Source organism: Aquarana catesbeiana, linkage group LG06, assembly GCF_042186555.1.
Source record: "Aquarana catesbeiana isolate 2022-GZ linkage group LG06, ASM4218655v1, whole genome shotgun sequence".
In the NCBI taxonomy this organism is placed as follows: domain Eukaryota; kingdom Metazoa; phylum Chordata; class Amphibia; order Anura; family Ranidae; genus Aquarana; species Aquarana catesbeiana.
Window position 1 is genome coordinate 258,587,452 of NC_133329.1, and position 25,419 is coordinate 258,612,870.

A 25,419-nucleotide genomic window follows, 5' to 3' on the forward strand; every position below is an offset into this window, starting at 1 on the left:
TGAGCAATATATCATTTAGTGACAACTTTTTGTAAATATTTTTTTTTTTTTTTTTTTTGTCATTATTCAATCACTTGGGACAAAAAAAATAAATATTCAATGGGTTCAACATGCCTCTCAGCAATTTCCTTGGGGTGTCTACTTTCCAAAATGGGGTCACTTGGGGGGGTTTTGTACTGCCCTGCCATTTTAGCACCTCAAGAAATGACATAGGCAGTCATAAACTAAAAGCTGTGTAAATTACAGAAAATGTACCCTAGTTTGTAGACGCTATAACTTTTGCGTAAACCAATAAATATACGCTTATTGACATTTTTTTTACCAAAGACATGTGGCCGAATACATTTTGGCCTAAATGTATGACTAAAATTGAGTTTAAAAATATCATTTTTTTTCAAAATTTTCGGTCTTTTTCCGTTTATAGCGCAAAAAATAAAAACCGCAGAGGTGATCAAATACCATCAAAAGAAAGCTCTATTTGTGGGAAGAAAAGGACGCAAATTTCGTTTGGGTACAGCATTGCATGACCGCACAATTAGCAGTTAAAGCGACGCAGTGCCAAATTGGAAAAAGACCTCTGGTCCTTAGGCAGCATAATGGTCCGGGGCTCAAGTGGTTAAAATTAAGGTGCATGTTATACACTGATAGTGTATATTAATTATATTTGTGATTATCTTGTCTAATTATCTTGTCCTAATTATGTTCCATCACAACTCTCCCAGCTTGTTAGTATCACCAATAAATACTGTTAACTTGAGTTTACGTAATATTCAATCTTCAGGAAGAGGCCAAGGACTTGTACATGCCAATCAAATTACTGTAGCATATCCATTAATTTTCACTCTCCTCTTTTTTATTTTTATTTTAAATACATTATTTTAATTTCACTGGATCTGGCTACCCTCTGACTAATTCTAGTTATTCTACCCATAATAATTGCAAAACAGCTAAAATTATTTTTGTTGTGGCTGGGAAACAATTCTTATTTATACACTTTCAGTGCAATGGTCTGAATTAAATAGATGTCCACATTTCTGTAGCCTAATAACTATTTAATGTGATTCTTAAAAGATTTAACCATTACAAGCTCAAACATTTTGTTAAATCAAAAGGAATGTAAAAATGATGTTGTATATTTTTTGAAAGTGGTAGTAAAGTTTTGACTTGTACCTACAGGTAAGCCTATAATAAGGCCTTTGGGGAGGATGGAAACCCTGTCAGCAGTGACAGTGTGCTGCTGGAGGGCTTTGTTCTAAGGTAAGTATTTCATAATGTGCTAGTACATGATGAATACTAGCACAATATGCCATTGCCTTTGCAGGGGATTTTTTTTTTTCCATTTGCCAGCCGCGGTTTACTACTGCTTTAAAATTATTGTCACTGCAGTCTTCATGAGTCTGAGAGGCCTTGCAGCTGGACTGCCAATGGGAAGTGTCCATGTCACCCAGGAAATGTGGACTTCCAAAAATGGACCCTCAAACTTTGCATTACAGATGATAAAAATGTAACCAAAGATTTAAAAATGTATAGCCCAAACCCACAAATTCTGCTAGTTACAGGTTTTGCTATTGAAAAAAAAGACCTGTAACAAATTACTAGGGAACAACTGTGATAGATCTAGACACAAGCTATTTCTTATCTGAATGTTTTAATTGCTTCCAATTTTTGATATTGCCTAATGGTCAGGAAAACCTTAGTTTTGTATCACATATTCATAGAACATTTTATCTTACTCTCCTGTGCTTTTTCTCTTCTATACCAACAGTAGTTGTCACCGAAGCAAGTGATCAATATTTTCCAAATGAAACAGATAATCATCATCCTTTACCTCTTCCTCAGAGTATATATCGGAGCTATTGCTACAGCATTTGTTATCTGCATCATCTATGTCGTAGGTTTCTCATGTTGATGTTGCTAAACTAGGTGCTTTCTCTAGTTCCACTTGAAGAAGTCAGCACATGTGGTTTAACAAACAGCTAATACAGTACATTATATTATCTAATAATTCTTTCTTCAGTCTTGGTAAAAGAATCGGGCATCCTGTCATCATACAGAGCAGACAGATTTATGCTTCTTACTACACTATTTTTTTTTTATCCTTTAACCTTCTCCGTCTTCATTGATTACTTTTGTCTTTCACTGAACAATAGTGGCCTCTATGTTTCTCCCATAAAAGCTTTCCTTATATATAAATTACATTCCCACCTTCAGCTACTAATGGGAAACGTCCAATGCTAACTATTTATATGTATTCTGGAAGGAAAATCATACATTACTGAAGATGTATAAGCAATGCATACATAAGTTATACATCAGCAACATTCTCTGGTCATGTAACTGCATGGGGTTTGTCTGTTTTTAATATGCTAATGACAATGTAGCAACCTTCTAAGATAAGATGATAGGCAAATTTAGGTTTGACTCCTTCTGTAGTCAAGGGAGCGGTGATTAGGGCTTCACAGGCTGGGAGTTTGATTGCTTCTCCCTGCCTCTGGAAGAAAATGTCAGAGTTTAGGGTGGGAGATACACATAACCAGTCTAAATAAATATTTATCATACTCCTTTTAATCCCTGGAGAGGAGTGTCCAGCATGTGGGCGGGAGATGATAACTGCACTGTTGAGATTATTCTTTCCAAGCCTGGGGGGGGGGGGTGCCAGGTGCCACCCCTCTGAGGTAGCCTGTGGACTGTAGAGCTGTTTTTGAGGCCTCAGCGGTGTCAGGGCTGAGGGCCTGGAGTGAACTCTGAGGAGCTGGCTCCGGGACTTTACCATGGGGATTGGGTCTAGAGAATGAGAGTAGGATTGTCTTCCTCACTGGACCCTGTCCGGAGGAAGCTGAAAGGTGTGCAGCTGTCCTGGGGATTTGTGAGTACTGAACGTAAATTGTGATTCCTGATGACTGTGTGTGCTTTTGGGATATAAGTGCCGGAGATAGCTTGGACTGAGACAGCTCTCATAAGGTCTCAGGTCATTCCCCTGTGCTCAGCAGAATCCTGAAGTGCGAGCCTAGGGAAGAGTGTCCTTTGTTACTGTGCAGTGTTTTGAAGTATTCCATGCCCTAACCCTTCTCCTGTTTAAAAGTTCTTCAAGCATTAAACTTCAAAAAGACATCAACTAGACTGGGTTATTGAAGCTGAAGTGTGTGGACTGGTGCTTGTGGTGGAGGGCAGTCTCTGTATTATCAAGGAAGAACAAGCTAATACAAGCAGCCCCTACAGGGGTAGCCCTACAACTACAAATGTAAATAATTTAAAAATATCTTATTTTTAGTCACAAAAACATAAAACATTACATACATTTTAGGTAGTCTTTTATCTAGCTAGCAGAATGAACTATAGGATCTTTTTTACATGCTTTCCATTTACATTTTAACCTTACCATGATGTTGGCAAAAGTCTCATTACAGAAATAACAGTTCAAAATAAAATTTACAAAGGCAAGTGTCATAAGAGTGCCTTATTCCTAATTGAACAGTTTGAGTTTGAGGTTTCAATTACATGGGGATAGCCTTAGGCTCGATTCCCATTAATGCATTTTTTGAAGCATTTTGCAGAAATGCAGGGACATTTTTTAACATGGGTTCCTATGGAACATGTTCAATGCATTTTTGGCCCTCTGCGTTTTTGGAAAGGGTCAGGGACTTTTTTACCCGCAAAATGCAGCGTTTTGAGCTGTACATTCACTTTATATAACTGGTTGCTAAAGGGGGGGCCGGGAAACCAACCACTGCGTCCTTAACAACCGATGAGTCATCAGCTGTCAGTGGGCCTAAAAAAGAATTGGCAGCTGAAAAAAAAAAAAAAACTGTGAAAAAAAAAAACAGCGTGGGGTCCCCCCCAGGTCCATACCAGGCCCTTGGGTCTAGTATGGGTTCGGAGGGTACTCCCCCGCGCCAACATTTTTTTTAAAAATGGCGTGGGGTCCCTCCCAAAATCCCTCCCAGACCCTTATCCGAGCATGCAGCTCGGCAGGTCAGGAAAGGAAGGGGATGAGTGAGTGCCCCCTCCCCTCCTGAACTATACCAGGCCACATGCCCTCAACATGGGGGGTTGGGTGCTTTGGGGACAAGGGCCTCTTCCCGACAACCCTTGCCCGATGGTTGTCGGGGTCTGCGGGCGGGGGGCTTATCGGAATCGGGACACCCCCTTTAACAAGGGGGACCCCAGATCCCGGTCTCCCCTTCTATGTGAACGAGTATGGGGTACATTGTATCCCTACCCACTCACCAAAAAAAAAAAAAAAAAAGTAGTGTAGTGTAATGTGAAAAAAATACAGTAGACAGTTTTTGACAAGTCTTTAATTAAAAATATCTTCTTCTTCCCCGCTTCTTCCTCCATCTTCTCCCACATCTTCCTCCTCCGGGCTTCTCATTGTCCTGCTGCTTCTTTCTCCTATGTTCTCCTTCCTCTGCCACCAATGACCCTCCTCCGATACTGCTTCCCATTGCTCTGTCCCCACCGGTGTCAAGCATGTCCTAGATAACAATAGGTGCGTGGCTATCACATGACGTCATGCAGAGACTCCGCCCCCTTGTGACGTCACCACCCAGGGCATGATGGGTCCGTGACGTCACAATAGGGCGGATGGCGTCACGCCCCCATCGTTATCTAGGACATGCTTGACATCGGCGCAGACAGATCAGCGGGACGCAGCATCGGAGGAGGGTCGGCGGCGGGAGAGGAAGGAGAACACCGGACAAAGAAGACAGAAGAAAGAAGAGCGGAAGAAGCAGCGGAAGAAGGAGAAGCCCAGGAGGAGGAAGATGCAGGAGAAGATGGAGGAAGACCGGTGGAGGAAGCGGGGAAGAAGAAGATATTTTTAATAAAAGACTTGTCAAAAACTGTTTACTGTATTTTTTCACACTACACTACTTTTTTTTTTGGACTATGGGTAGGGGTACAATGTACCCCATACTCAATCACATGGGGGGGGGGCCAGGATCCAGGCGTCCAGATTCCGATAAGCCCCCTGCCCGCAAACCCCGACAACCATCGGGCAAGGGTTGTCAGGAGGAGGCCCTTGTCCCCATCAACATGGGGCAAGTTGCTTTGGGGTGGCGGGGTGCAGAGCCCCCCCGCCCCAAAGCACCCACCCCCCCCCATGTTGAGGGCATGCGGCCTGGTGTGGTTCAGGAGGGGGGGAGTCACTCACTTTTCCCCTCCCTTTCCTGACCTGCCAGGCTGCATGTTCGGATAAGTGTCTGGTATGGATTTTGGGGGGGAACCACAAGCCATTTTTTAAAAAATTTTGGCATGGGGGAGTCCCCTCCAAATCCATACTAGACCCAAGGGCCTTGTATGGTTTTTAACCACTTGCCACCCGCCATATAGCAAAATGACAGCGGCAAAGTGCTTTCAATATCCTGACTGGAAGTCATATGACATCTTCAGGATATTAAGCCGCTGCGCGCCCCCAGGGGCACGCATCGTGACGATCGTTTTTGCGGTGTGTCAGTCTGACACACCGCAACTATGATCTAGGTAAAAAGTCTCTGACGGAGACTCTATACCACGTGATCAGCTGTGTCCAATCACAGCTGATCACGATGTAAACGGGAAAAGCCAGTGATCGGCTTTTCCTCACTCGCGTCTGTCAGACGCAAGTAGAGGAGAGCCGATCGGCTGCTCCTCTGACGGGGGGGGGGGTCTGTGCTGATTGATTATCAGCGCAGCCCCCAGAGCATGCCCACACTGGACCACCAGGGACGCAACTAGGACCACCAGGGATGTCACCACCAGGTATCACAATGGGCATCACTGATCAATGGATGCCAATCAGTGCACAATGGGCATCACTGATTGGCAGGCATTATTGTTTGGCACTGATTGGCATCCATCAGTACTATACATAACAGTACATCAGTGCCACCTATCAGTGCCCATCCATGCCCATCTGTGCCACCTATCAGTGCCCATCGTGCCGCCTATCCGTGCCGCATATCAGTGCCCCATCAGTGCCCATCAATGCCACCTCATCGGTGCCCATCAGTGCCGCTTTATCAGTGCCTGTCGGTGCAGCTCCATCAGTGCCCATCAGTGAAGGAGAAAACTTACTTATTTACAATTTTGTAATTGAAACAAAAAAAATTTTTTTTTTAAATTTTTGTTCTTTTTTTATTTGTTTAGCAGAAAATAAAAATCCCAGAGGTGATCAAATACCACCAAAAGAAAGCTCTATTTGTGGGAACAAAATGATAAAAATTTAGTTTGGGTAGTGTTACATGACCGGGCAATTGTCATTCAAAGTGCAACAGCGCTGAAAGCTGAAAATTGGTCTGGGCAGGAAGATGTATAAGTGCCCTGTATTAAAGTGGTTTAGGACTCAGTGGCTGGCTTCTCAGCCCCCTCCTTAGCAACCAGCTATATACAGTGTAAAAAAAAAAAACAAAACGCAAATCGCGGTAAAAACACGTGTCCAAAAATGCGGCAAGCACCGCAAAAAGCATTGCAGAAACGCTCAAAAGCAACATGCATAGATGTTAATCGAGCCTTACAGGGGCCTTCTTTGAGCTGACGCTTTAGCTAATCCAATGTACTCTGGGAATCATTTGTTATGTATTAAATGTATATTCACATTTGTTTATATATACACACACACAACCTAAAAACTGATATACAAAATAACCAGGAAACCAGGACTAATGTAGCAGTGCAGAGGAGTAGAGGATCAAGTAAATGTACTTTTTTCTGTACCCTAGACCTAAATGAGCAGACTCAAAGCAAGGGACTATTTTCAAGTTTCTCGGTGTTGGGCTTTAAATCTGAACTCCAGGCAAACAGCCAACTATACATATTAAATACACATATGAGAGCTGTAGAACCTGTCAAATTATCTGTTTTTCTATCAATTTAGCCTAGAGATTTACAGAGCTCTGCCCCAGTCCAACCCTGCTGGCAAAGAATTTGACCAGTTATTTTCTCTGCTGAAGTTCAGTAACTGCTCTCTATACCCACCCTGTCACTGGACAGTGAAAAGAGAAGCATCAAACAGATACGCTCATCTCTCTATCACTCTGACTGCCATCCTTTTACCATGCTCCTTGAACTGTAGCCCAACTGCTTGGCACCTTGTGCTGCTTTGCCTTTAGGTGATTGGACACTGGCAACCAATAGTAAGACGGTTCCTCCCATATAACCCCTCCCACACCGGAAGGACCTCAGTTTTGTAGCAAGCAATGATGATCCCAGAAAGAGGGGAGGGACCTCTGTGTCCCGTGATGTACTCCAAGAAAGGGATTTTACAGGTAAGCTGTTTTCAAAATCCATTTTTCTTTATCGTACATCACGGGACACAGAGCACCATAATAATGACTATGTGGGATGTCCTAAAGCAATGCATCTGAGGAGGGGGGGACACATCATCCCTAGACCCAACGGATCCAAGATTATAAAGCAGCCTGCAACACGCTGTGGCCAAAACCAGTCTCATTTTGAGATCTCACATCCACCTGGTAAAACCTGGTGAACGTATGAACTGAAGACCAAACGGCTGCTTTGCAAACCTGAGCCATAGACACCTGCTGGCGTACTGCCCATGATGCACTAACCCCTCTAGTAGAGTGTGCTCTTAAATCCCGGGGTGGAACCCTGCTTTTTAATCCATACGCCTGGACAATAGTCTGGTGAATCCACCTGGATATAGATGAACTTGTTGCCAGCTGTCCTCTTTTAGGACCCTCAGGCAAGACAAAAAAACAGTCAGTTTTCCGAAAGGGAGCTGACATTTCCAAGTAAACCTTTATCGCTCTCACCACATCCAGTGAGTGAAGCGACCCTTCCTCCCTAGTTTTAGGGTTAGGAAAAAAGGAAGGTAAAATGATATCCTGATTCAAATGAAATTTGGAAACTACCTTTGGTAGAAAATCTGGATGAGGACGCATGACCACCCTGTCCTGATGAAGAACCATAAAAGGTTCCTTGCAAGAGAGGGCGGCCAATTCTGACACCCTTCTAGCTGATGTTATAGCTATTAAAAAAACTAACTTCCTGGTCAACAGGACAAAAGGAATACAGTATGCCTAATAGGTTCAAAGGGCTGATTCTGTAAGGCTGAAAGCACCAAATTTAGGTCCCAAGGACACAAAGGTGGTTTAAGCGGTGGCCTCAGGTGCGTTACTCCCTTCACAAAGGTTCGCACCAAAGAATGGGATGCAATTGGTATCTGGAAAAAAAATGATAAGGCCGAAATCTGCCCCTTAATTGTCCCTAACGCGAGCTGCAAGTCTACTCCTGTTTGAAGAAAAGCGAGAACTCTTCCAATCGTATACCTACGAGGGTTCCATTTCCTTTTCTCACACCAAGAAATGTATGACTTCCATACTCTGTAATAGATAGCTCTAGAAATTGACTTTCTTGCATTTATCAAAGTGGACAAGACTGGACCCATAATACCACGGTCTTTCAATAGTCTGGTCTCAATAGCCAGGCCATCAAATTCAGCAACCGTAAAGAAGGATGGAATATGGGCCCTTAAGACAACAGGTCTGGGCGGCAAGGAAGGACTAACAGGTCCCCTACTGCCAACTTCACAATCTCCGAGTACCACGACCTCCTGGGCCACGCTGGGGCCACTACGATCACCGGCTTCCGTTCCTCCCGTATCCTGCGCAGTAAGTGCAGCAGAATCTGGATCGGAGGAGAGGCATATATCAGGGAATACTGATCCCAAGGAACCACTAACGCGTCTGTCCCGACAGCAAGCGGATCCTTGGTCCTGGATACAAACCTGTCTAGTTTGGCATTGAATCTGGATGCCAACAGATCCACATCTGAAGTCCCCCAGTATTGGCAAATCTGTAGAAAAACCTCGGGATGCAGGGACCATTCCCCTGGTAACAATTTCTGGCGACTTAGGAAATCCGCCTGCCAATTGTCCACCCCCGGGATAAACCCTGCCGACAGAAACGGCACATGTTCTTCTGCCCAGGTCAGTATATGATTTACTTCTGTTTGGGCTGCCCGACTCCTGGTACCTCCCTCGTGGTTGATATATGCCACTACTGTGGAGTTGTCGGACTGAATCCTGACAGGAAAACCCCGCAACCTGGACGTCCAGAATCGCAGGGCCAGACGAGCTGCCCGGATCTCCAAGAGACTGATGGGCAGATTCCTCTCTGTCTGGGACCATACCCCCTGAACGGATGCTTCCTCTAGGACTGCTCCCCAGCTGAGAAGACTGGCGTCCGTGGTCACCACTTTCCAGGCCACTGGTGGGAAAGACTTCCCCTTTCTTAAGTTGCTGGTTCTTAACCACCAAGATAGGCTCCATAGAACCTGTGGAGATAGAACCATAGGCCGATCCAAGGTTCGAGCAGACTTGTGCCATGCCTTCAGGATACTGTTCTGAAACATTCTGGAGTGGAACTGTGCATATGGCACTGCGCTGAAAGCCGACACCATCTTGCCCAATAACCTCATGCACAGTCGAACAGAAGGTGTTGGATCTTTCTTCACCTTCTGTACAAGCTCCACTATGGAGGCGACCTTTAAGGGCGGAAGAAACACTCTTTCTTGAACAGTGTCCAAGACCAGACCCAGATATACCAAGGCTTGGGTCGGACAAAGAGCTGTCTTGTCCAAATTCAGTACCCAACCTAGGCATTGTAAAACCCGTACTGTTCTTCATACGTTTTGAACTAGCATAGGGCGAAAGCATTCCCTTAGAAGTAGATTGTCCAGATATCCTATTATGGAAACCCCTAGAGATCTTAGGGAAGCCAACACTGGGGCCAGAATCTTTGTGAAGACTCTGGGAGCCGTGGCAAGACCGAAGGGCAGTGCCACAAACTGGAAATGACTGCCCTCTATAGCGAAGCGTAAGAACCTTTGGTGAGGACCGAAGATCGTCACATGAAGGTACGCGTCCTTGATATCTATGGACGCCAGATAGTCCCCTTTTCTCAGGGACCTTATTACTGAATGAACCGATTCCATACGGAAGGATCGAATGTCTATAAAGAAGTTGAGAGCCTTGAGATACAAAATGGGCCTTACTTCCCCATTTGGTTTCGGCACGGTGAATAGGTCTGAGTAAAACCCTTTGAATCTTTCCTCGTGCGGGACCTCCACAATTACTCCCTGCAACAGCAGATGGTGTAAAGCTAGGAGTAGGCATCTTCTTTTCTCTGGATCCGCCGGAACCCTTGAGTGTAGAAAGTGGTTTGGGGGAAAATCCCGGAACTCTATTTTGTAACCGTATTTTACAGTGGAAATGACTCATCTGTCTTGAACCAGTTCTTCCCAGGCCTCCCTAAACAGCCGAAGCCTGCCCCCCACTCGTGAGAGCGGGGCCGCCCTTTCACAAGGTAGACTTGGAGTTGGGCTTGGATGGCTTTTGGGTCCAGGGTTTTTTCTGACCCTGAGGTCTTTTAAACCCAGACGGCTAAGGCCGTCTATACCGCTTAGGGGAAGAGGCACCGGGCCCTGGGGGATTAGGAATTTTGTAAGAAGGCTGCTTCCCCTTCTTTTTAATAGGAAGCAGAGCGCTCTTCCCTCCAGAGATCTTCTGGATATATTTATCCAGATCTTTGCCAAACAGGCGCTCTCCATAAAATGGAAACGCAGCAAGTAGCCTTTTACATGGTGTCTCAGCAGACCAGTTCTTTAGCCACAATACTCTGCTCATATGAACTGATAGCAACGCAAAACGAGACATCTGTTGGATTGAGTCCTTTAAAGCGTCAACCGCAAAACACAAGGCATGAGGGATCTCTGATAGTTCCTCCTGGCAAGGTAGGTTCTTCACTAACCTCTTAAAGCGATCCTTTAGGGATTGACAAATCCCAATGGCTGCAACAGTAGGCTGAACTGCTGCACTGGCAACCGTGAAGGAGGCCTTTAATAAGGACTCTAGCTTCTTATCAGCCGGATCCTTGAAAACCTGGGCATTATCCACTGGACAGGTTAAATTTTTATTTACTGAAGATATGGCAGCGTCTACCAAAGGTGTGCTTAATTTCTTCCTGAACTTTTCCTCCATAGGGTATAAAATAGAAAACCTTTTTGGAGGTAAGTATATTCTGTCAGGATGCTCCCAATTCGCATAAATCACCTGCTCCAGTAACGGATGCAAGGGAAAGGCTTGGGAAATTTGTTTATGCCGCAAAGATCCCAGAGTGGAACAGGAGAGTGCAGACTCCTGAACCGGGGGTAATTTAAACCCAATTCGTACCATCTCCATTAGAGATTGGATAAATAATTTCTGACAATGGGAGGCTGAAATTTGCTCTTTAGAGCCGGAGTCCTCAGCCGAGGAATCTTCAGCCTCTCCTACCTCCTGGTCCTTCATGACCACTTCCTCTGGATCCTCTGCCCATTCTGGTTCCAGGTTACCTGGACCCATCTAGCTATAAGAGTCCTGGGGCTCTAGTGACTCACTGCTTGGTCCAGGCTCGGGGGAAGATCTATTACGCTTCCTTCCCCCCGTGTTACAGAGGCGATCATGCCAGCTGAGGACCCGCTAAGGCAGAAGCCAAATCATCCTTTGTAACATAAGTCGAGGCAGGTACATTGGTAGTGGCTACTATGCCTGACAAGTGCAATGGCTCAGGCAGGTCAGAAACCACAGGTCCTTCAGTAGAAACTGAGGCTGCATCAATATGGGGTTGGTCTCCTGCTTTTTGTGGAGGGACTCTTACCCCTGGGCTTGCCTTGTTCCCTGTTCCTCATTTTTTTGGAAGACTTAGCTTACACACGAGAAATAACCAAGGAGTACTCCCCACAATTTACAACCAGTCTTTAACCTGTCACCGTAGTGTCCAAGACCATCCGACTCACGTGCCCACCATTCGCTCTGCCTCCTCCACGCGCACGCCAGGAGCTCCATGCTTAAAAAGCCCTAGCATGGAAGCGAGCGCGCGGATCAGTGGCCGGCGACCCACCCACGGCACGGCGCCTGCGCTGTCCTGACGCACGCGGCGCCGTGACGTGGACCGCAGCGACGCACAAGCACACCAGCGGCGCACTCACATGCCGGCGGCGCGCGCGGTGGACACGTGGCCCGTGCACGCCAATTTTAAAAATGCGCGCCAACCGGCCTCTGTAACCCTGGACACTGAATCAAGGCTACTCTGGCAAAAAAATTTTTTTTTTCAAAAACAAAAGGGGAAATACATATCTGTATATATATATATATATATATATATATATATATATATATATATATATATATATATATATATATATATATATATATATATATATGAACCCCAAAGGGGAGTACTCACCATCCCATGCAGCAGGTAGCGCCTCTAAGGACCTTCAGGGACCGGGTCCCCCATATATTGGGGTCCACACCCCTGGACCTGTAAAGCACCCTTTGTGGTTTCCTTGTGCAAAGTAGACCAGGAATACCAACCTTTAACAAGGGTCCAGCGCCTAAATAGGACACATTACAAGCAACACCTCGTTCTTGAGCCGAGGTTCGGGTACCATCCACTTTAGCTTTAGTAAGCCATCTGAATGGATCTGATTATAACGTCCTCAGTGGGACATTCTTTGAAGAAACTGAAGAGCTTCAATATCCGTGACCATCACCTTAAGACACTGGCGAAAAAACTGAGGTCCTTCCGGTGTGGGAGGGGTTATATGGGAGGAACCGTCTTACTATTGGTTGCCAGTGTCCAATCACCTAAAGGTAAGCGTATAACCCACATAGTCATTATTACGGTGCTCTGTGTCCCGTGATGTACGATAAAGAAATGAATTGCTTAAACTAAAGATCTGCACTATATTTTACTGATATCTAGACAAAAATCGGGATACAAGTCTTTTTTCAGACATTACTTACATCTGTAAGGCGGCTTCCCCTAAAACAAAAAAGAAAAAAAGAAAAATCAAACCACATTTGTTTCATGGGAGAGGAAAAAAAAAAAAAGCACAATACTCCAACAGTACAGGTACAAGCCCAATCCAGGCTATAGGGGGTTACCGTGCAAGCAGTGTAAGACAAGATTTCGGAAAAGATGCTGTAAACATTGGAGCAGGCCACAACCATGCAGAAGAGGAAAATAATTACATAGGTGGGGTGAAGTTGAAGTAGGGAACTGGATAGTTCTTTTAACCAACCATGATCTTTAAATAAAAACGACAGAATAGTCTTGCACTACTCTATACTTTTACTGATTATTTGTAGCATGTTCAAAACTAGGAAGGGATTGATTCAGCTCCTTGGCTTAGTGCTGGGTTGTAGCTGTCACTGAAAGCCAGGGGGTGCCAAAATTTACACCTGCCCACTGGAATCACTAGTATTGAACACCACTTTAAATTGCTTCTGGGATACACAGATGTACTAGTTCCCTCTTCAAATGACACACAGGACTCAAGAGGCTAATAGATTTAGCCATGCATATGTATAACTAAACCGATATGCACAATATGTGAAGGCAGCAGAAGTGTTTTTACACAAACTTGATTTTCCATTCTGCTCATTAGGCATTAGCTGTTTTTTCAACCCACACAGTGGTGATTATAGGCATATTTAGTTAGCCTATATCAACCATCATACTGCATCTTTGCTGCCTTAAAGATGAATTCTAGGTTAAAATTAAAAGTAACCCTTGCTGTCTTGTTTCCCCCACACTGCAAAGGTAACTGCTCATTTTGGTCCTAGGGTAATTTAAACAGAATTTTTGTATACCTTACCCCTCTAGTCTGGCAGCCAGCACACTCCTCTTCTCTCCGACACTCCAGGTTGTGAGCAGGCCCTCGACATCCTCACTAACAATACAGGACTGCTGGTCCTGCATTGTGCGTGATGACATCAGAGTGCTTGCAACTAAAAGAAGCAGCAAGGAGAAGCAGCTTGTGGGGATCAGTCATGAAAATTAGAAGTAGCCTGAAGAAACAAGGTCTAAGATAAGTAAAAATACTGTTTATGCTCTCCCTTGCAGTGCAGGGAGAGCCCCAAAGCAGGGGTAACTTTTGATTTTACCTGGAGTTCAGAGATAGGTACAGACGTTAGCAACTGCCCAGATTTTTTGTTTCGATAAGTTTACTTAAGAGTTCAACAGAAGATTACTATAGGCATATCATGGGAGTAATAGAACAGGAATCTATCTAGATAATTCATTACTAACGGTAATACAGCCAACAAAACATTTAATGGGGAATAAAGCTTGTATTTATACTACGCTTCTGTGTCATATGCGATATCAAGTTTATCCTGTCAGCAAGTAGATGCCTGCCCAGATTTTTCAATTAATGTGGTTATAGGATAAATAAAAAAAAAAAAAAAAAAAAAAAAACATTAAGCTATGCTCATACCCCTGTACCAATTAAAGTGATTGTAAAGTCTCCGTTTTTTTTTCTATAAAAATAACAAACATGTTATACTTACCTGCTCTGTGCAGTGGTTTTGCACAGGGTAGCCCCAATCCTCCTCTTCTCGGGTGCCTCTTCGGCTCTCCTGGCCCTTCCATCCCTTTGAGTGCCCCCATAGCAAGCAGCTTACAAAGGGGGCACCCAAGTCACAGCTCCCTGTGTCCATCCAGACACAGAGCTGCAGTTCGGTCCCACCCCCCTCTCTCCCCTGACTGGCTAACTGACTTTGATTGACAGCAGCCGGAGCCAATGGCGCCGCTGCTGTGTCTTAGCCAATCAGAAGGGAGAGGCCAGATGGCCGAGGCACTCGTGGACATCGCTGGATAGGAGGGGGATCAGGTACGTATTAGGGGGCTGCTGCACACAGAAGGCTTTTTATCTTAATGAATAGAATGCATTAGGATAAAAAAAAATCTTCTGACTTTACAATCCCTTTAAATCTGCCCACATACAGTATGCTAACTAAAAATAAACAAGATAATAAGAGATCACAAACATTTTTGCTAGCAGATTTTCCTGTATCCATTTCTGATTTCCAGCAAGATGGCTTTTTACATGAAAGAACGGCATGATGTGAAAATGTTTTGCAAATAAAAGTCACAAGTACTCTATGTAGACATGTTTTATCATCAACAGAACCACGCAGTCCATACTCACCAGCAGTTCAGTTTCCTCACACTGTCTAACTCGGAAGCTTTTGCCCTGGATAGAACTTGTTTTCGCGTTAACTTCATTACTGTTTCACAGTCTGTAAATATCCCTGTTAAAGACAAGCTTATAAGCAATAATCCAGACAATATGTACATGTAAACAAAATAGGTCATAGAATACGGTAAAGAAATAAATTAAATATTTACATTTTCTATCAATTACCCTCACCCAAATCAGACACCCAAATCTCTCTATAACAAAAAAAAAAAATCATTCACAAAGACAAAAGGTGGACTCAGTTAGTCCTAAAATATGAGTATTATCTATGAAGAAACATTAACGGCATATTAACACTACAGGCATACCCCACTTTTAAGTACACAATGGGGTTTATTTACTAAAGCTGAAAAGTGCAAAATCAGGCTCACTTCTGCATAGAAGCCAATAAGCTTCTAACCTCGGCTTGTTCAATTAAGTTTCGGTAATAAAACCTAGAAGCTCGTTGGTTTCTATGCAGAAGTGAGCTTGATTTTGCACTTTCAAGCTTTAGTAAATAAACCCCATTGCGTACTTAAAAGAGGGGTATGCCTGTATAGGATATATTTATAATGCAGTTAATCTGAAACTTACCAAACATTCACTGCAGATGAATTTTCCTGGTCTGTGTGTGTTTTAAATTACAGTGATTGATTCACCACCAGTAAATATTTGGTGAAAATCACATTCACTGCCTAATAAATATGCCCCTGTGATGTACACTGTCATGCATTCCTTCATTTCAATGAGCCTGTAGCAAGTGTTGTTATGTCAAAAAATGTACACAAACTTTTTAGAGAATGGCGTGCAACACAGTGCAGAGATCTCAACAAGCACCACTGAAAACAATCTTTTCTACAGTTGTGTAGGGGCTTGTTCACACTTTCTAAATCACTGGAGCTCAACAAACGCTCCTATAGCGTTTGTAAAGAGTTAGTATGGGTGTCAGGCAGGCATCAATGAGCTTTAGAATAGGGCGTTTTACAAGTTTTAAAACGCTCCCTAAACACCCTATGCGCGGTTTCGTAGCATTTGATGAGTGTTAAAACTGCTTCACGGGGGGCGTGGTTTCGGCATGCAGCGGTAAAGACGTGTCTTCCTTGAGCTCCGGCGCTGGCACTACTATTTATCGGCTTAACCCGAGATTTCCACCCGATCCAAACCTCCACGCCATGCGGAAGAGATCAGGCAAGTCCCTGCCTAAAAAGGAACCCCTTCGGGATCCATTAAACGCTACCTGGCCGCCGATCCAGAGGACTCCCTCGATATGGATGGACTAGGCCGCTCTCCTCGCGGCTCGTGCCCCGCCTCCCGCCATAGACCTGAGCCCGGGAGACACTCCCCAGCCACTTCGGCCTGCTCAGAAGGAGAAGAGGAAGCCTCCAAGTATCCCAGGGTTGCGGCCCTCGTGAGTGATCTCCCCACCAAGACGGAGCTAGCCTCCTTGTTCGCGGGGCTGGAGCGCTCGATTAAAAAGGAGCTCTCCGCGGTGAGGTCGGATCTCGCGCATGTGTTAGAGCGGGTAGAGGAGACAGAGCTACGGCTGGATCGTCACACGGCCGCCATTAGGGCCTTACAGAACACCACCCGCACCCTCTCTATTGCACACAGAATGGCCCTCTACAAGATCGAGGACCAAGAGAACCGCAACAGGCGGAATAACATTAGGATAAGAGGGTTGCCAGAGGCCACGGGAGATGACGACCTCCTCCCCTCCCTGCGGGGTATATTTAATGGTCTACTTGGTCAGGTGGCGGACTTTCCTTTGAAAATAGATCGGGCTCACAGGGCCCTCTGACCCCGCAACATGTCATCAGAGGTCCCGCGCGATGTCATATGCAGGCTGCATTACTTTGAGGAGAAGGAGATAATCATGAAGAAGGCCCGAGAAAAATCACCACTGGACTTTGACGGGGCCTCCCTCTTATTCTTCCCAGACCTAGCCAGGGAAACGTTGGACCGACGCAGGGCTCTGCGTCCCCTAACTGAACAGCTCCGTGCAGCATCGATTAACTATCGCTGGGGGTTCCCCGCATCACTCATTGCACATAAGGAGGGCAAGACAGTGACACTTCGTTTCCCAGAGGACCTGGAAAAGTTCTGTTCGGATCTCAACATACCCACACCAGAGCTTCCAGGATGGCAAGATCTCATCCCCTCCCCTACCTCCTCAGCAGAACCTCGGTGGCAGAAGGTGGACCACAAGCGTAGATCGGGCTCTTCAGGATCACCCCCTCCACAAATGGGGTGACTCCCATTTTGATGCAAAATGATCCTGGCTCTGGCCTGCAACATCATGTCCTTTGTGGTAGCCGCAAGTATTAAGCTATTTGATCCGTTATAACGGATCTTGTCCTCATCTGTGTTTACCTTTATTGATTCGTATAAAGAAGTGTTTTTCTGGTGCTTGCCTACTAAAAAACTCTTCTTTTTTTTTTTTTTTTTTTCTCTTAATTTTTCGTGCATTTTTGATGTTATGAAACCTCTTTGGCTCCCTCGTTCAGAGAAACATAGTTGAAGGCTACCGGGACAGTAACTCTAACGGGTTTACTTGGCTTACTGTTTTATAAGGTTAAGTTTGAAGTGTATAGAAAATGCTTCTCGGGTTTTGTATAACAACATTTTGTTTGTGCTGGCTCCGGGGCTCTGGGACAGACAAGCGCCACATTGAGCGCTCTCTGTTTGTCGTGCCGGGCGGCGGACCCACCCCCCCAGGGGTGTCGGGGGGTCCCGTGCACTCGTGGGCCCGTCCCCCAAGGGGTCGGGGTCCCGTGTGTGCGGGGCTCGCGATTTACCCCTATCATGCACTGCAGTGTTCTGCGTGCAGATTGCCACCTAAAAACAGATTGGGTGGTAATTGTGACGATGCAATTTGGTAATCTACCTCCTTTTTTCTTATCTTCTTTCGCTCTTTCTACTCCCTTCTCTCTCCTCTCCTGGTGTTCCCTTGTCCCGTCTTACTCCCTCCCTATCCTTTCTATTGGTGTCTGCTTCAGGTCCGATGGGCTCGTAGAACGGATGGTGCGGGTTCCCCCTGACGGAGTCAATGGCTAAGCTCAACTTACTCTCACTCAACGTCTGAGGACTACACGCTCCAGGTAAACGACACAATTTATTTAGAGAGCTGGATCGCCTGCGGGCTGACATTGTCTGCCTGCAGGAGACCCACTTGACACACACAACAACAGTTAAACTTTTTTCCCCAATGTACCCCACGTGGTATTACAGCCTTTCAGATATTCACAAGTCAAAAGGTGTGGCCATTGGCTTCCGCAGGGGTACCTCGTTCACGTTCGAGTCTATGGTAAGCGACCCTTCGGGGCGTTTTCTGTTTATTAGAGGCAAACTGGGCAGTATGTCATGCACTATCGCTACGTTATACGCTGCCAACCGAGACCAAACTGGCTTCTTGGCCACCACACTTACTAAACTGACAGATTTTGCCCAGGGCTGTATCCTACTGTCAGGGGACTTTAACACCCCCTTGGAGCCCCCTATTGACACGTCCACAGGCACATCGTGTATTACGCATAGACGCTTAACACTCATACGTAGGCGTCTACACGACGCCCAGTTACTGGACATCTGGAGAATCCTCAATCCTAAGGCGAGAGATTATACTCATTTCTCACACTTACATCACTCCTATTCGCGCATTGATTACCTTTTCATTGATCATCATCATCTCCCCCTTATCATAGATTCAAAGATAGAAACCTCCACACTATCAGATCACGCACCAATTATCCTTCAGATAAAAATCCCATCTATCCCAATTAAGAATGTAAACTGGAAACTGAATGATCAGTTACTCACGGAAGACATTGACACTGCTGCTATTAGCAACGAGCTGGTACATTACTTCAGGGACAATGCCTGCCCGGAGATTTCCCCGGGAGTACTTTGGGAGGCTCATAAGGCCTTCATACGTGGAAAATTCATTGAACTAGGGGCCAGAAAAAAAAAAAGAGAGAGCGACACAGCAAGCAGAGCTTCTCCGGGACATAGGCGCCCTTGAGCGACAGCACAAAGCGGGCCTCGCAAAACCGGTGCTTGAGGCCCTGACTAAAAAGAGAGAAGATTTGAAGAATCTCTTTCACATCGAACAAAAACAGCAATTCCGCATCATAGCTCAACGTACGTACGAATGGGGCAATAAACCCGTTAGATTGCTGGCTCGCTCTCTGCAACAAAAAAAAGCTGCAACTTTCATTGCTAAAATTAAATCTAGAACAGATGAGTTAGTACACCACACCCCTGCAATAGCGGCTGAGTTTAGAATGTTTTATCAACAATTATACCACGTTCAACATAATATACCCGACCAAGTATCCCGCAAACAGGCTATACATGACTATCTTGCCCAGGCCAAACTTCCAAGATTAGCAGACGATTTATTGGCAACCCTAGATGGTGCATTCACCACGGAAGAGCTGCGTAGAGCTCTTAAAGCCATGGCATCAGGCAAGGCTCCGGGCCCGGATGGGCTTACGGTCTCATATTATCGCTCCTTTGCGGACATTCTGCTCCCACGACTAGCTAACTACGCTAACTCAATTCCCTCTGGAGACCCCCTTAGACCAGAAACTCTTCACGCACATATCACTATTATCCCAAAAGCAGGGAAGGACCCTAGTTGTTGCGGTAGTTATCGCCCCATCTCCCTTTTGAATATAGACACTAAATTGTACGCTAAACTAATAGCTAATAGACTTCTTCCTCTAGTCCCAAAATGGGTTTCAAACGAACAAACAGGCTTCATTCCCGGAAGAGAGGCACGCGACAACTCTCTGCGTACCCTCTCCCTGATTGCACATGTGCGTGGGTCCTCCCAGCCCACCCTGCTTTTGTCAACGGACGCTGAAAAGGCGTTTGACCGGGTGGACTGGGAGTTCCTAATGGCGACCCTGGCTCATCTGGGACTGGGCCCCTCTTTCCTGAACCAAATAGCAGCCCTCTATAATTATCCAACAGCCCAACTCAGAATTAACGGCACTTTAAGTGATTCTTTCGTACTACATAACGGTACTCGTCAGGGATGCCCCCTTTCACCAATTTTATTCGCCCTCTCGCTAGAACCCTTCTTATCAACAATAAGACATAACCCGAACATACACGGCATTATTGTGGGCTCTTTTGAACATAAATATGCCGCATATGCGGACGATATTTTGTTTTATATTCAACAGCCTAGAATTACTCTTCCTAATCTAATGCAGGCCTTCTCGACCTTTAACCAAATCTCAAATTTCAAAATTAATATGACAAAATCTGAAATTCTGAATATCTCAGTCCCCAGAGAAACCGCGATCCACCTACAGGAATCTTTTCCATTTAGTTGGCAAAAAAAGCCATGAAATATCTAGGTATATTCCTTACACCCTCATTGTCCTCTCTATTCCAAACCAATTTTATGCCTATATTAAACTCTGTCAAATCTGATCTTCAAAAATGGTCTCAACTTGCACACTCGTGGCTGGGGAGGATAGGAGTGGTAAAGATGAACGTACTGCCCAGGTTGCTATTTTTGTTCCAAATGATACCGTTTCAAATTCCCGCGGAGTACTTTACACGTATAACAACTATGATTTGTAGATATGTCTGGGGTAGACGTCGCCCCAGGTTGACCAGGTCGCTTCTTACTAGGTCAAAGGCGGAGGGAGGTCTGGCTCTCCCGGACATCAAACAATATTTCCTGGCAGTCATTTTATCCAGAATCTCAGACTGGAAATATCACAAAGATTCGAAACTTTGGGTGTCGCTGGAGGTGGCATTGGGGGGCTCTGACCTTTATCCCTTAATTTGGATTCCGAAGAAAACCAGGCACCTATCTGGGGATGCATCTCCTCTCACATGCTATACCCTACGGGTCTGGGACCTACTTTGTAAAAGGCACGCCTGGCAATGCAACTCCCCCCTCATGCCAATAACTGGTCACATGTATTTTCCCCCCGGGAACATTGACCCCAGATTACACTCCTGGAACCTTGGGAACTCAGTCTTACTACATCAAGTCACTAAAGACTCTGACATTTTGCCTATATCCAAGCTCACAACGGTTCCGAACCCATCGCTTATGGATCAATGGAGATATTGGCAATTATCAGATTTCATTAAAACCCTCCCTAAGCCACTGCGCAATGTGTCTAACTTAACGGTGATAGAAACAGCCTTTGTAGATGACCACCCAGTGGAGAAACCTCTTTCTTATTTTTATAAATCTCTACGATCATTGGCTACTGCAGGATATCCTAGTTTCCTCTGTAACTGGGAGAAGGATCTCCATAAGACCCTAACGGAGACCCAGAAGTCTTCTATCCTTCAACTCTCCCACGCATCATCTATGTCCTCGAAAACAGCCGAAGTTAATTATAAACTTTTGACCAGGTGGCACTACACTCCTGCTGTACTCCACAAGCTCTTTCCTCGGGTCTCACCTCTCTGTTGGAGGGGATGTGGGGAGAGAGGGACGCATGCCCATATCTGGTGGTTCTGCCCACTTATCAGACCCTTTTGGCTTACCATTCTCCATTGGATAAAGGAAATCCAGGGTTCGGAGATATCTAATGACCCCTGGCAGGTATTATTGCATTGTACAGACGAACCAGCGGGATCATATAAAAAATCCATCACACCACATCTATTAAACGCTGCCAAAGCTCTCATACCTAGGGTCTGGAAAACTCCTAAGATACCTTCCCTACGCCAATGGCTGTGTGAGGTAGACCACACGTACTATATGGAGGATTTAACCTTCTCCCTCAGAAACAAATCAGACTTAGGGAGGAAAATATGGTCCCGGTGGTTCGCCTTCAAGTATTCCGCGGCGTACGCGGAAATTATGGCTTCGAACACGTAATGTGCTCGTATATTAAAATGCAATGCTCTGGCTGAGGCAGACACCCTTCCCATCCCCCCTACCCCCCCCCCCTCTCTCATCCCCCCCCCCCCCCCCCCATTCTCTCTTGCTTCATCTCTGTGCTTTTCCTCTTCTTTCTATTTTTCCATTTTACTTTTAATGTTTAGATGTCTTTATAAGCGAAAAACATGTCGGGATTAGGTCCTGTTACAGATTATATGCCTTAATGCTTTATGATCACCCATGCCTTGCATAAATATCTTTATATTTTGTCCTAGTATATCCTGGAACTTATAACATTTTATGTATGTTTTGTATGCCCAAGCATGTGATGGGTATTTCTTTGTATTGGACTTCCTGTCATTAATAAAAAAATATTAAAAAAAAAAAAAAAAAAAAACTGCTTCACAATGGAATGTGACAGGTTTTAACGCTGCCTGCGAAGCATTTGCGGAGCTTTACCATAGACTTGAATGGGAGGCGTTGAAAAGCTTCAACGCCTCCTGACTCGACATGATGCTTCAATTTTGCGAAGCAACGCTAACGCTTCATGTCTTTGTAATGTGAACAGCACAATGTGCTGTCTATTGAATCTTGTGCATAGGCGCTTGAGGGGCGTTTTTAACGCCGCTCAAACACCTGTTCTTAAGCCAGTGTGAACTCAGCCTTATAGGGCGTACACACGGTCGGACTTTGTTCGGACATTCCGACAACAAAATCCTAGGATTTTTTCCGACGGATGTTGGCTCAAACTTGTTTTGTCTACACACGGTCGCACAAAGTTGTCGGAAAATCCGATCGTTCGAAACGCGATGACGTAAAACACGTACGTCGGGACTATAAACGGGGCAGTGGCCAATAGCTTTCATCTCTTTATTTATTCTGAGCATGCGTGGCACTTTGTCCGTCGGATTTGTGTACACACGATCGGAGTTTCCGACAACAGATTTTGTTGTCGGAAAATTTTATCTCCTGTTCTCCAACTTTGTGTGTCGGAAAATCCGATGGAAAATGTCCGATGGAGCCCACACACGGTCGGAATTTCCGACAACACGCTCCGATCGGACATTGTCCATCGGAAAATCCGACCGTGTGTACGGGGCATTACTGATACATTTTTTTGCATAGGTGAGTATTCAGTGTAACATTATAATAAGGGGTGATGAAGCTCAGTGGTGGTGAGTGTTTTTAATGAGTTCACATCAGTCTGAACTGTGGTTTAACCACTTCAGCCCTGGAAGATTTGGCTGCTCAATGACCAGGCCATTTTTTGCGATACAGCACTACGTCGCTTTAACTGACAATTGCCTGGTAGTGCGACGTTGTACCCAAACAAAATTGACGTCCTTTTTTCCCCACAAATAGAGCTTTCTTTTGGTGGTATTTGATCACCTCTGCCGTTTTTATTTTTTGCGCTATAAACAAAAAAAGAGCGACAATTTTGAAAAAAACACAATATCTTTTACTTTTTCCTATAATAAATATCCCCAAATGAAAAAAAAAAAAAAAACAACAATTTTTTTCCTCAGTTTAGGCCGATATGTAGCGCGCCTGCTATCCCGCTTAAAGGGGCCGGCGTTTCGCGGGATCGTGTCGACCTGCCACAGTATAATGACGGTGGCTGGTCGGCAAGTGGTTAAAGGATAAGTTCACCTTTAGTAACATGTTACACCTATATTTAGGATGTAAAATGGTACTAACTGAGCAGCCCACCCACCATGAGTCCCTGTTGTGACAGCGGTGTGCCCGATGTCACATTTTAAAGAAAAAAAAAAAAAAAAAAAAAAGCAGCTGTGAATGGTTCCACCCACCCAGCTGCATCATTCATTCAGAGTTCTCTGAATGGCCATTGTGGCTGACGGCTTGTAATTCTCAATAAGTTACCAGGTTCTCCTCACACCCCAGGCTCTCTCAATTTTTCAAGAATCCCTCCAGTTCCCTGGACTCACTAGTTGCCTCAGTCCTACGGCCTCGCTTGGCTGTCCCAACTCTCCCAATCCTACGGGTAGGGAATCTTTTCAACATGGAGTCTCGTCTGACTTGTACACATATGCACTATGCACTCACATTGTCTGCAGGTCAAGCAAGCAAGACTGTCCCATCCACAACATATTTAAGCCTTCAAGCTGCAGGCCCCAATCCAGGATTACAAAACCAGGAGAAAGCAATAAACACCTCAGAGCCCCACACTCTGTATTACTGCGAGCCCTGGGGTTTATTTACTAAAGCTGGAGAGTGCAAAATTAGGCTCACTTCTGCAGAGAAACCAATCAGCTTCCAGGTTTTATTGCCAAAGCTTAATTGAACAATCTGAAGTTAGAAGCTGATTGGCTACCATGAACAGCTGCACCAGATTCTGAATGCACCAGTTTTAGTAAATCAACCCCCCTGTGTCACTCCTTTTATCCATTTTCACAGTGGTAGGGCTTTGCACTGTTACAGCATACAGTATATATAAACCCAGTCATCAAAATCTCATATGTACTTTAACCAGTTAACGACCGTCCGACGCAGTTGTACTGCGGCAAGTTGGCTCTCCTGCGCGAATTGCCGTCATTGTACGTGTAGGCGCAGTTGCGAGCGGGTTCGCAGGCTGGCGGCACGCTCTCGCGCCCGCTACAAGCCGCGGGGGCGTGCCCGTGAGTCAGACGGACTTGGTGTCTGCCGTCGACCTGCGATCACCTAGTACAGAGGCAAAATGGGGATCTGCCTTTATAAAACAAGGCAGATCCCCATTCTGACAGGAAACTTGACAGAGATCTACTGTTCCCAGTGTTTGGGAACGGTGATCTCTGTCATGTCCCAGGCAGCCCATCCCCCCTACAGTTAGAACACACCTAGGGAACACAGTTAACTCCTTGATCGCCCCCTAGTGTTAACCTCTTCCCTGCCAGTGTCATTGTTACATTGATCAGTGCATTTTTACTGATCAATGTAATAATGTCACTGGTCCCCAAAAAGTGTCATTTGGGGTCAGATTTGTCCACCGCAATGTCGCAGATCGCCGCCATAACCAGTAGAAACAATAAAAAAGTCCCTAAATCTATTCCGTAGTTTGTAGACGCGATAACTTTTGCACAAACTAATCAATATTGCAATTATTTTTACCAAAAATATGTAGAAGAATATATATCGGCCTAAACTTATGAATACATTTGTTTTTTTATATTTTTGGGGGGGATATTTATTATAGCAAAAAGTAAATAATATATTTTTTTGTTCAAAATTGTCGCTCTTTGTTTTTTTATAGCGCAAAAAATAAAAATCGCAGATGTAATCAAATACCACCAAAAGAAAGCTCTTTTTGTGGGGAAAAAGGATGTCAATTTTGTTTGGATACAACGTCGCATGACCGCGCAATTTTCAGTCAAAGCGACGCAGTGCCGTATCGCAAAAAATGGCCTAGTTATTAAGGGGGCAAATCTTTCCGGTCCTTAAGTGGTTAAAATGTTAATGTCGTTTCAAATGTAACTTTTTAATATTTCAAAATATGTATCAAGGTTCTTCACCTTAATGCATTCTATTCATTAAGGTGAAAAAACTTCTGTGCTGCA

At 44.9% G+C, this 25,419-nt stretch overlaps 1 protein-coding gene across 3 annotated transcripts in view; it reads right to left on the reverse strand.

The window, feature by feature from the left end:
* Nucleotides 1-25,419, reverse strand: part of CFAP410 (cilia and flagella associated protein 410) — a 145,502-nt gene that overhangs the window by 101,843 nt on the left and 18,240 nt on the right. For 2 of the 3 annotated variants that reach the window (XM_073633221.1, XM_073633222.1), the window contains exons 2-3: nt 14,977-15,079; nt 12,788-12,806 (exon numbers count right to left, since the gene is read on the reverse strand). In XM_073633221.1, coding sequence (XP_073489322.1) covers nt 12,788-12,806; nt 14,977-15,053 — 96 coding nt within the window. In that variant the 5' untranslated portion in view covers nt 15,054-15,079. The remainder of the gene's footprint in view (nt 1-12,787; nt 12,807-14,976; nt 15,080-25,419) is intronic. The other variant, XM_073633223.1, reaches the window with a different exon arrangement.